Source organism: Nomia melanderi, chromosome 7 (genome assembly GCF_051020985.1).
Source record: "Nomia melanderi isolate GNS246 chromosome 7, iyNomMela1, whole genome shotgun sequence".
In the NCBI taxonomy this organism is placed as follows: domain Eukaryota; kingdom Metazoa; phylum Arthropoda; class Insecta; order Hymenoptera; family Halictidae; genus Nomia; species Nomia melanderi.
The window spans coordinates 1827291-1839743 of NC_135005.1; the positions used below are offsets into that span (position 1 = coordinate 1827291).

Below are 12453 nucleotides of genomic sequence, written 5' to 3' on the forward strand. Positions count from 1 at the left end.
ACCAGATATTAATTGAGATTTATCTTCAACTAAATCAAATGGTGCTCGATTTAATTCAACTAATATTCTAATTATGAATATTAAATAAATTGGAAATATAAAAATAAATTAATAAACAATCCAACTATTATATCGCTAACTCATAAATCTACTAATTTACGTTTAAATAATTATTATCAGCGTCTCTGTATCAGAGAAGAATCCCATCGCCGCATCGGACAGACATTTATGGTTCCAAATGAATCTGGCCGATAGGGTGCAGTGTCTCTGAACGCGGAAATTCGAGATCAAGCCGGCCAGCGAGTCAATTACTGTTTCGAATAAAACTTTCTAGGCGTCCGACTTCTCGTTCGTTTTTCACGGCGCGATATAGCCGGCGAAAATTTTGACGTGAAATCAATATTGGCATTAGACGTTCGAACTTTCCGGTCCGTTATTGCCCCGTGATTCGCAGGCCGTTTAAATAATTCCCCGGAGAGTTCAGTCGGTTTCAAAGGATATCTGGGTCGAATCGGGAGCTCGATACAGTCAATTACGAAACTGCCGATGAATCGCGGCGGGTAACACGGTATCGGTGTTACGTCGTTAAGACCCGTGCGCGTCGGGAAAAATAATAGCGTCCCGGCCCGGAGTTATTCGATTATACCGCCAGTCCGCCGCCCGTTTAAACACCTTTCGCATTATCGTGTCGCGGCAAATTAATGCGCGGCCTGTGTTATTATATTTGAAATCACTTTGCGCCACATTATCGAATTATCGCGTTAACGTGCCGCTCTAGATATAATCGATTGGGATAATTTTCTATCGATGTCCTATATTTCCATTATTTCCCTTCCATGGACCTGCCTCTTTACTCCGCCCTCCAACACCCCTTCGCGCTATTCTACGCCGGATAAATGAATCAGAGTAACACTCCATAATCGGCTGGTATAATTCACCGGCGCGGCGTTGTTCTATAACTCCCAGACTTTCGATCGCCGTAAAATATCGGTCGTTTAATAGTTCCGAGCCACTGTATCCGGAGACTCGAATGAATGTTTCAGTAACGCGTCGCCCGTTTCATTTAGAGTGTAATTATGAGCGACGCTTTATCGATATCTGATCTGTTACGATACCGCGTTGTAATTGTTGGAGATGCGATCCAAGAGGAACGGCATCTTGCTTCAATAATAGGGAGCTGGAATTGTGTTTAACAACACCTAGGGAGGTGAATATCAGTTACCACTTGATTTGACGCAGTAAAACTATAAAATCTGATATTTAATTTTGAACTTTGTACAATGCCTCGATACGTGAAATATCGGTATAAAATAGCTTTGTTCTTCAATGCACTTGTGATTTTTGTTCGAGTTAGTTTCAAGGATATCATCTTTGTCTCATCAAAAAATGTTAAATATTTCTAACGAGAAACTTCCGAATGCAAAAGGCTAAAAGTGCACAGGGGCAAAAGGATACGTCCACTCTGCGGCGCCGCAGCGTTTGGCGATTTTACGAACGTGTACTACATATACGACAAGGACAAATATATTTCTTTCTTCTTTAAATGTGTATATTGTGTAAGATGAAATTTGCTCTGTATATGTGGTACATGTACTTAAAATACCAGTGTTATCGTCACGAGATCGCGACGGGGTCGCGTCGCTTATGTGCATAGGCCCTTATGGCAGCTCAGTTTTGACACGTTTTTGTTACTGACTCAGCCACGGGACGAAGAAATTAGACGGCCAATAACAAAGACGTGCCGAAATTGAGCCGCCATTACTCTCGGGCCGAGTGCCGCGAGTGAATGGCTGCCATTGCCTCTGTACACTTTTAAGCTACCGTTCGACGGCTGTAACGTAAGAGGCGACTAGCACATACTTCTCTAGGAGGATGGAAACACTGTTTCAGTGAATAATTCGAATTTTTCTGACGGTTCAAGATAAAGAGGATTACTGTTTAATAGGATACAAAATATTTTGACTTTTTTAGTTTAGATTTTAAGAAATATAGATTTTTTAACTTCCTGTAATTCACGACAATTGGTTCATGTATGTATTATGGCCGAGACTCCTTTGAATAACAATTACAATTAGCCTCAAATTGATTTGAGAAATATAAAAGGAAAGGTTAACTTCCTGATTTTCTAAATATAACCGTTTGAGTGCAGTACAGTTTTCTTCTATCTGTGTAAAAAAAATGTAAAGTACATAATTTTGTATACATATATCCTTATTATAAGTAAATGTTATCTATAATATTGTAATATTATAAGTCTAAGCAACTTTTATTATTCAGTACAGGTGGAGTTTGCAAAAACTACAGTAGCATTGTTCATACAACACGAGATTACCTTCTTTCGCACTCAAATGCTTCAAAAGTTTTCAAAATTCATGTTACACCTTTTAAGAGATACAACGAACAAAGTAACTCTTTATCTGGATTATAGGGAACAAAAACCAGTAGCTTAGCCAAGAGAAATCGCAAATGAGAGTGGACCGTATTAATTCACAAACTGCAGCACTTCTTCAATCCACGTACCTGTGTCCATAAACTTCTCCCGTCCTTTTCGAAGCCAAGGATGCAAAAGCGGATGTGCATGATAAAGCGTGTTCCGGAGAACAGGCGACGCGTTATCGCCGGCGCGGCAAACGGATCATCCGGGTAGACAAGATCGGGGATTACAGGTTCCTCCGCTCGGCACAACGGTCGCGGGACGTGTATCGTTGACGAGAAGCTCGGGATGCTTGGAAAGTACAATTGTGTTCGTTTGTTCTGTCTTGCTCGTATCTTTTCTCTTTTTTCATTTAATTTTCTTTCTTTTCCCACGCGACATATCGCTTGCTACCAGCGCGACGCGCTCGAAAAGCGACCAGATAAATCAGGACAACGCAGAATGGTGTATAGTGTTTATCCATCACCGTTTTGCAAAAGAGTGCCTATTGAAAATATATATAATTATAATATTATAAATAAGAATGTACAACTATAATAGTGCATAATTATAAGTTCTGCTTTTTTTAAATATTGATCGCAACTGTTCGATAACACATTTACAGCGTTCTGTTTAGTATCACATTGTTTAATAATTTGTGTTCAAATGAATGAAAGTATGTGTTTCGAAAATAAGTATTAAATTTTGTGTATTTCTAATGCACTCTTGTGATGACATGTAAGTACAACGTATTACCGGTCCGTGTAAAATTATGCTATCTTTCACTGATGGAAATAAGGTTGAAAACACTGTTCTAAATTGCATAACCAGAAGTGAAGAGTTCAAAACCGAATGTAAAAGAATATAATGCTCTCCGCAGACCGTCCATAAATTCATTTATGTAAAAAAAATAAGTTACTGCCACGATTCAATAATTTCCTGATTCCGTTGCTAACGAGGTGTCATAAAATTGTATTCCAATTCTACCTTCTGACGTCGCAGCACGAAAGAAACCGAAGATGGAGGACTTAATAGAAATTCAAAATTCTGCAAATTCAAATAAAGCAAGAGTCTGTAGAAAAAGAAAGAATCAAATACTGACGAAATAGATAGATCATTTGTGAAATACTTAAAAAGAAAAACATCCAATGAGAAAGATAGATTATAATAATATTATATATAATAATACATATTACATATAATATAATTATACATATTGTATAACAATACATGGAGATTACGTCCTCCTCGTCATTCCACATTCTTTAAATTAATAATATTTTCACAACTAATATGCTATTCAACATTACAACTGTACTGTAATTAATTAATACCGTACACAAAATACGCCAACATTTCGCCCAATCGTCGTACCTTTGGCACGCAAAGCGTACACACATCGTCGTCCCTTTGGTACGCAAAGCGTACGCATATCGTCGCTTTCGTACGCCATATGCAATACGCATATTCAATACGGTGTTGTCACTTCAATACGCTACGATAACGCAACGCGACGACCCATGTGGGTAGCACTTAAGTATCAGCCAACGCTTTGTGTAATACACGCTACTTAAACGCACAGCGACTAATGATATTAAATTCACCAACAATAAAGGAAGCTGTACTAAGTCACACATATTTATAAGTATATTAGTATATCTAATAACTCTTCTATGATGTTACTATAATCCTATCGACTTCAATTCTATCCAGAATGCAAATATACATAGAAAATAGTATTGCCATAAAAAATAATTTAACAATTTATTCCAGTTAATACGACAATCTAGACCACCAAATTTCTGGGAAGTGAAAATGATAAATAAGAGGAAATGTACAATGTCAATATATTCAACAAATTCCGTAATGTCCCTACGGTTTTTCTGCTGCACCATGCGTTCCTGCTCTTTCTTCGTTGGTTTCGTTATAGTTCTTCCCCCGCGAAACTAGAGAAACTCTCGTTAACGCGCGTCTCGTATGAAAATCTGATGATTATCTTACCCGGGACACGCGAACCGTGTTTCGGCAAGGGAACTGTCGGAAACGGTTCGTCGATCGCGCGAAGAATGCGCCCAGTTTTCGAACGACGAGGCGTGCTCGTGTGCACCGTGTCGTGCCGGTTTCGCTAATTGCGCCCTCCTCTTCATTAATTGATATCGTTCGTGACAAAAGCTCGTTCGCGAATTTCGCGTGGTTACATCGTGTCAAAACAATATTGCAAATTACAGCTTGAATTACGAATACGTTTCTCGGGTCGCGCACGGTGCGCGACAGGCTCCCGTGCAAATTTCGTCAACGCGTTCCATGGTGAAAGGTGAAACGACCGTGTTGCGCGAATGCGAGTCTAAATATGCTGCATGGGAAAGTTGCGACTGCTATGCGGATGTTTTTGCAAATTAAATTTCATTTCATTTATTTCATCTTTACGGGTGATGTTGGTTTACTATACTTATTGCTGAGCAGTTATTGTTAACAAAGCAAACACATCTCAGATTCACTTTATTACAAAATAGACTATTATTTTATGAGAAATTTCCACTATTCGATTGTTTATCTCAACCTGTTTTGCAAGAATAAAATAATGTAAAATTTGCATTGGTATAATTTTGTTAACATTATTATTTGTGTAATAACATTACATTAATGTTTTCGTTGAATTCATACATTTTTATCGGTTTTACAAAATATAGAGCTTTTCGTGTCTACCATAATTCTTCTCGAATATTACACTAAGTATATAAATGTTCAATCATAATATTGTTATTTTTAAAAAAAGACCTATGTCGACGAAAGACGCATGAAATAATTTCGAACGATAATCACAAATAAATACAAATTAGTTATTGTAATCTCATCGTTTATCTGCAATTGTATATATTATTTTGGTATGTATGAAAATTCGTTTTATATATTTTCCATTAAAATATTCAAGATTTCTTTTCACGAAATAAATGATCATAAACTTTTGATCTGCAGGATTATGCAATCTTTTCTTTGACTCGTGCATCTTTTGACTCTCACTCGCTTGCTACAGGGCTGTGGAATTTCAGATGCATGTAATTTTCCCTTTTTCTTATTTTAATGTAATGAGTATTTTAAACAAATTCCACAAAGTTGCTAGTTTCTTTGTGAACCGGTGAAATTTTATTATGATAAGGAAAATTGTTTACTTTTAGTTTCTTATAGTATCTATAATGTATGTATGTCATTAATATTATTTCTCGTTAACATGCAGCTGTACACGCATGTATAATCAAAGATTGTCAGTTTCTCGGTTCTACAATTGGACCAGATGTTTCCGAGAAGTTTTTAGACCTACATCAAGTAATTTTTGATGTTCCGCTCGTTCGGCATGTAAGCAAATTAAGGCAATTGCACAATTTTAGAAGATCGCAATTTACTCCGCACCGGCGGAAAGTTTTATTTGGTTTCCCTTTTCCTGAAAGTACTGCGTTGATCTCCAGAGAAGCGCACTCTCCTGTTTGCATGTCGACCACACGCAGTTACAGTCGCAAAGTTCTTTGCGCCTCAAAATTGCTCGGCGTAATAAAGTTTCTTAATTAAAATCCCAGTCCATAATAACTAAAGGTATTTTCTAGAAACAAATGCAAAATGCAGTAACGGTATTGCATAGTCAACATATCACGCCACTAACACACACATATGAATATAAAATCTTTAACCATTTTCATAACTCAAGAAATCATGAAAAATTTTGCAGCAACATTTTATTAATAACTCTTGACAGAAATTCTCGCGAAATAAACTTCCCAATTCTCAAGTTTTACGAGATAATTATAATAACGGTCATAAGGTCACACGTTGATTTGAACATTTATAATTACTTAATTAACCAATGAACTAAAACAATTATTTTCTTCTATTACAAGTTATATGAGGCTAAGCCTAATCATCATCTCATGCACTGCATCAAATTAATGTAACTATTAATTCTTACTGTCTGATCAGTTGCTTCAATAAAACTGAAAGTCATCGAATATTTTAATTATACGGTGTTTCATAAAAACACAGAACACTTCTGATACAGTACCCAACGTCTAACAATAACCATCGTTTCCTTCGAATAATACAGAAGAAGAATGTAAAGTCAAAGTACCCATTGACCACGTCCATCGCGCGAAGTGAAAAGCATGTGCATACGATACACTTGCGACTGGATCGATTCGCGAACACTCGTGTTCGAGGGTAAGCAGTCCTTGGGGGGCTCAGAAACATCAGGCTTTCTCTTATCCGGATCATAAATATTAGAGAAGCGGAATACAACAGCAAAGCTCTATTAAACATGAAACTCGCGAGCGTTCTTGAAACGATAATCTCGGTAGCTGTTATCTGTGGGCCGCGTTACGTAGCTTCCGCCGGCTGCAATGCCCTCCTTTCTCCCGTTTTTTCAGCCTCGTCCCCCTCGACGATCCCTTTCCATCCGTCTGGTCCCAACCTGTTCGCCGATGCAGTTGGACGGAAAGAGAGGAGCAAGAGCAAGCTCTCAGGGAACAACGATACGATACGCAGACAGAGTACTCGCATTATTTCCAGTATATATACACGCCCGCCCGTATTGAATACAAAGCCGGTCGGTAGGGCATCCGACTATAAAGATATTACTTCCGAGTGTCCCGTGTATTTTCCAGGATAGAATTTCAACAGGAGGCAAAAAGACTGGCACGGCTGGCCGATCGGAATGTCGCGCGGCTACTCGGCGCCAGCCTCGAAGACGACCCCATGTGCATCGTATCGGAAAACGGCGAGTACGGGGATTTGAATCAATATTTGCAGAGCCACATCGCTGAAACGTCGACCGTGCACACTGCTAAGACCCTCAGGTACGGCTAATTACAGCGTTTCAGTATCGAAACAATTTTATCGGTTGACGGACTGACAATCCGGGGGGAGGGGGATTAAATTGACCGGAAGGGATTGCGTTTTCAGACTGCCTGCACTGCCGGCGCGGCGGAGCCTTGATTATAGGAAATGATAAAGTTGACTGACGATCGGCTGATCGGACGACGGTGTCGCGATCGAAGATCAAGTGTTTCGGTTCTCCAGTGAATTGTGTCGGTAGTTTCTTGACTTGAGTGGAAATCGAATTGCTTTACATTGTTGTTTAATAGTAGAGTAATTATATTGGGTTGTAGAGATGCGATTAAGATAACGTCACTCCAGACACGTATGAAATTCTAACTGGAAATTATAATTTTTGTTTCAATTCTATAGACTGGCTGTTTCTTAATTTTCATGGAAATTGTAATTTTTCTAATCATTTCCATGAAGTAGAATGAAATGTATAATTTTTTGCGGTAGGATTAACACGTGTTGTGTTAGAAATTTTTAAGCTAGTTCTTGAAGATGACAAAGACCAATCGTAATTATTAATTATTCATTCATTTTCCTTCTCCGTTTGATCTTTACATATTCGAGACTGAACTTTCATATCAATTCTTTTCTATTGGCTGTTATATAATAAAAGATTAAATAATAAGGTAAAATTAACCGCAACACGATAATCCTGATTCTATCGAATCTTATTTAGTATATTAAAATGTTAACGTGATAAATATTCTTCACTTTTTAACATTACGCGCATCATTAACAAAAAATTCATACACCGTATACAAAATTAATTTTGTGTATTCAGTTTGTACAAATTAACAAAATTAATTGTTTTAAGAATATTATCATGATTAAACGTTTACAATACTGAATTATTTATTCGTATACGAGTCAAGGTCAATGAAATAAAATAAAATGAATTGCACGACATGCGCAAAGCAGCTTTAAAAATTTAACAACCAGGATAAAAATGGATGGGAAGAGGAAACGAAATGAAATTTTAATTAATAAATGTCGATTGCTTCTGATCGAATGACAAATTTCAAGCCTCAAATAAATAACCTTTTTATCGATAATCGTGGCAGGGCAATTTTCCATCGAAATATTTCGCGCGAATCGTAGGCGTGGTAAATTAGTTTCATATATTACAATGTGTCAGTTAACCGTACAGTCGGGTGATGCTTGACTTTTTTAATCACTCGGTAGAGCGGCGTCCCCGTTGTAACCTCCGTGTCCAATCGAAAATGAAACAACGGCGATTTTTCTTGTCGCTCCATCATGCGCGTGACGAATGATATTCCAGTTAACGATGGCTTCCGTCGGAGAACAATGAACCCAATTTTTCGATTTTATCGTTGTGAGGACGTCAGTTCCAATCACGTTCGAGGCGCGTGTGGAAATGCGGCGTGTCCGCGAATCAGTCGAAAGTGCTCGAAATACGAGAAATCGGCTGAAAATGAAAGGTGAACGACAGAGAAGATCATCGGTGCTCATGACAGCTGTCGGCGGAGCGTGTTTTTCCTATGAACTCATTTTTGCTGGTCCCTGCAAGAGAAACGATCTTACTGCATCGATGAAGCATTCGAATCTACTATTCGGAACCACTCGAAATTTATCTCTGAACGGAATTCAAGTAACTTGCACGAGACACATTTTTCATGTCACAGAGAACAATTATTTTTTCTCCTTTCTCCTTCCAATTTTTTTAACTTTCAACAACTGCACATGTAAATATTGTAACAAAATAACAATTACAACGACAAATACAAACAGATATTATTTATTTTCACATTTCGATTTGGAGTTATATAATTACATAAATATTGAAGTATTTCATCGATTCTGTACATAATACTGAATGTGTTTAATTTTTATGAAAAATTCTACAAATACTAAAGAAGTTTTTGAATGTCCCATGAATCCGTAATATGCATAGTCTTTGTTACCGTTGATACGTACTACTTTGTAGTAATTTTATTTTTGTGTTATTGTTCTTTAGTTGGACTTGATATCAATGTACAGTGGAAATACTATATGTAATATTTATTCAGATTATTTTCAATCATACTTTATAAGAACTGTAAGAAAGACGTAATATCCGAGTGCTCTACAAATGTAAAGTACCAGTTTGCGTTGTTTTATGGTGCAGCACGACCATAAAAAAAATTATATGACTACATATATAAATTTCGTATCGTCGAATGAACAATGCTATACAATAAAAAGGTGTAACACTCTCTTTGTACGGTAGTAAAATGTGTCGGAAGTAGTGCAACAAGTCTCGCGCGCTCCTATATCTCACATTGTCTCATTACAATAACTTATTCTTACGTTTTACGAGGTGCGATCAAAATGTTTGAATAATTTTAGTTTATCGAAAGAAGTACATCTTTATTGTTTCATATTTATGTGATCTCGTTCAATAATATGTTTGTGTAAACTCTTTTTCCAATCTTAAGAGTCTTTCTAGGCTGCGATTTCTGGTATAGCTTCCAGTTTGCTGGGGAATTTTTAATGTACGTTTTCAGCATTCACGAAACGTTGCTGTTGCACAATTAATTTTCTGTAAAGATAAATGGAATTACAGAATACATCTTCTTATAAATATTGTGAGAGTCCTTTTTTTAAGTTTCCGTACAATTTACACTGTATTACAGAAATTAAAATGTTCGTTTCAAAAGTAACATGACATATCAATAGCGCTATAACTCCAATACAAGCATAATAGGAAATCCAAAATTATTCATTTTTTCTGGTATGATAGTTCTAGTGTTAACTTTTACATTCAATATGTCTGTAAATGATAAAGATATCAAGTATAGATGTTTTACTAATGAGAAGCGAGGGTTCTTCAACTAGATATTTTTACCGCAAGAAATTTGAAAATTGCACAAACAGTTTAATCAAACCTCGAATAATCACGTTTAATCTCCTAACTGTGTACTTTTCAAACGTGAGCAATCGCGAAAGCAGAATTCGAGACGAATCAAATTAATATAGTAAACACTGTATAATGATATATTTCAATATTCCGTGGTTTGTACTAGTACGGACATACGATTCGATGAAACACGAATATAATTTATTAAATAAACGCGAAAATAAAGAAATATTGAAAAATGAAACTGAACTCGAATGACCAATCGACTTCGCATTCCCAGTTAACACTTTGTTAACCGGCAATTTTACGGAGAAGCAATTCCATGTCAACGGTTATTATTCCGTAATTAAATATGATAGTGAAACAGTCTAAATAAACTTCAATATACTTTATTTATACATAATGAATTGAAATGAAACTTTGGATATATCTTTTATATAACTTTGAATATTTTGCATTTGCAATATTCTATATTGCTCTGCGTTCCAGAAATCGAAATGGCTAATGCAAGTGTAAACACAGGTTAACTCGTGACCAGTTAACAATGTATTAAGTGCTTGTTATACATAACATTCAAAATCGAACAGTCGTACGAGCCTAACGAACAGTTTATTAAAAATGATTGAAAGACAACATTCTAAAAGTGATTTGTTTATCGTGCGGTATTCGTTGCAATCGATACCATGATAGGCACAGCAGGAAGCCGCAACAAACAAATCAATTCTGTAACAGACAGAATTAGATTCCTGTTTCCGTGTTGAGCTCAGGTTACTTGATCCTGTTAATTAAACCGCCAACACAAACGAAACTGTTTCCATTCGCCATGGCCGCGATCATTGTGCCCGCCCGTCGCGTGGGCCACCGCTGAACGCAGTTCCGCGATTCCTAGAACGGTCCCCGATTCATATTTTCGCCGATCAGTTTTCACCGTAACCGTCGAGCCACGGTTTTCCGTCAACGCCATCGAAAACGACTCGTGAACAACGATAAATTCCGACAGTAACCCACCGGAAATATTACCCCTCACTACATAAACGTACATTAATTGAAATTTCGTGTTGCCCGTCGGAATTCCTGTCGCGGCAAAAATCTCTGGGCAATATTCCCGAAAGGAAAACAATGAAAGCTCGCGTTCCTACGTGCTCGTATGTTTTTGTTCGAAATTAAAGGAAAAAAGCGGAGAAAAAGGAAAAGCCAGAACATATAATAAATGAGAATATTTCGCTGGATACGAATGAAATATATTGGTTCTCTTCGTGAACATCCGCGTTCGACAGTATTTACGCGGGTTCCGTTGACGTGGCCATCCCGCGAGCAAATAAATCCGTTCCGCCGCGTAATCCGCTTACGACAATGTTAGTTCTGGAAAAGAGCGCGATTCGAACGAGAAACTCGTATCCTACGCGTTTTCGTCGTATAGTAGCTTGTCCGTAATTAACACATTGACTGTCGAATCAGCGCTCACAGAACATTCCATATAATTCAACCGATTGTCTATATGAACGGAATGGAAATTGAGACGATTCGTTGCGATTGTTCTTTTAGAGAGAACTCATTTTTTATACAAAAAATTGTGACACTTGACAGAGTATCAAAATACGTTGTTTATCTATCAATCAAACGTCGAATCGGCTTGAGGATATCATGGATATGGTTATAAAAATTGTAGATTATTTAACAACACAGCATCCCCATGATCAACAGTCGGCCACTCTTGAAACTATTTGCCTATTTTACTGAAACGTTGAAATTCTTTATTAAAAAGGGGGCTAACATCATTGCTACTGGAGGAAGTGAAAGATTGTTTAAAAGAATTTTTCAATATTTTACTAGACTGTTGATAAATAGTCAATCGGTAGTACTTGACCTTGAGTAGACTTTGATAACTCTGGAAAAAAAGGGTTGACCAAAAATTTGGTACGATCATCTTAAAGCTCTCCTTGAACCATGTTATTATAGCTAACAAAATTTCCGATCGAACTGCTAGCAGCAGAATAATCTGAGCTGACGCTTCGTGGTCCACCTTGTGCAAGTACTTATTTCTACGCTGTAACAACTTAATTGTATTTACTAACATAATTATTAAAAAAGGATCCGACAATAATAAAATACTTCTCGTTCTGTTATATGGCTTAAAATCCATGTAGATGATCTCGTCGATGCTGTTTACATGGGCGACGACCTTCCGCGCAACGATAACCGGGAAACGATGGCGCAGCGAGCGACCGATTCCCTGCGAAAAAGGGCTCATTGACCGGTTCGTGTTTCGAATGGGGGAAAAAAAAGAGCGAGCGAAAAGAACGTCGAAGTT

At 37.3% G+C, this 12453-nt stretch overlaps 1 protein-coding gene across 3 annotated transcripts in view; it reads left to right on the top strand.

The window, feature by feature from the left end:
* Ddr (discoidin domain-containing receptor 2) overlaps nt 1–12453 on the top strand; it is a 433820-nt gene that overhangs the window by 381014 nt on the left and 40353 nt on the right. For all 3 annotated transcript variants that reach the window (XM_031970341.2, XM_031970342.2, XM_076369034.1), the window contains one exon: nt 7063–7254. In XM_031970341.2, the coding sequence (XP_031826201.2) occupies nt 7063–7254 (192 nt within the window). The remainder of the gene's footprint in view (nt 1–7062; nt 7255–12453) is intronic.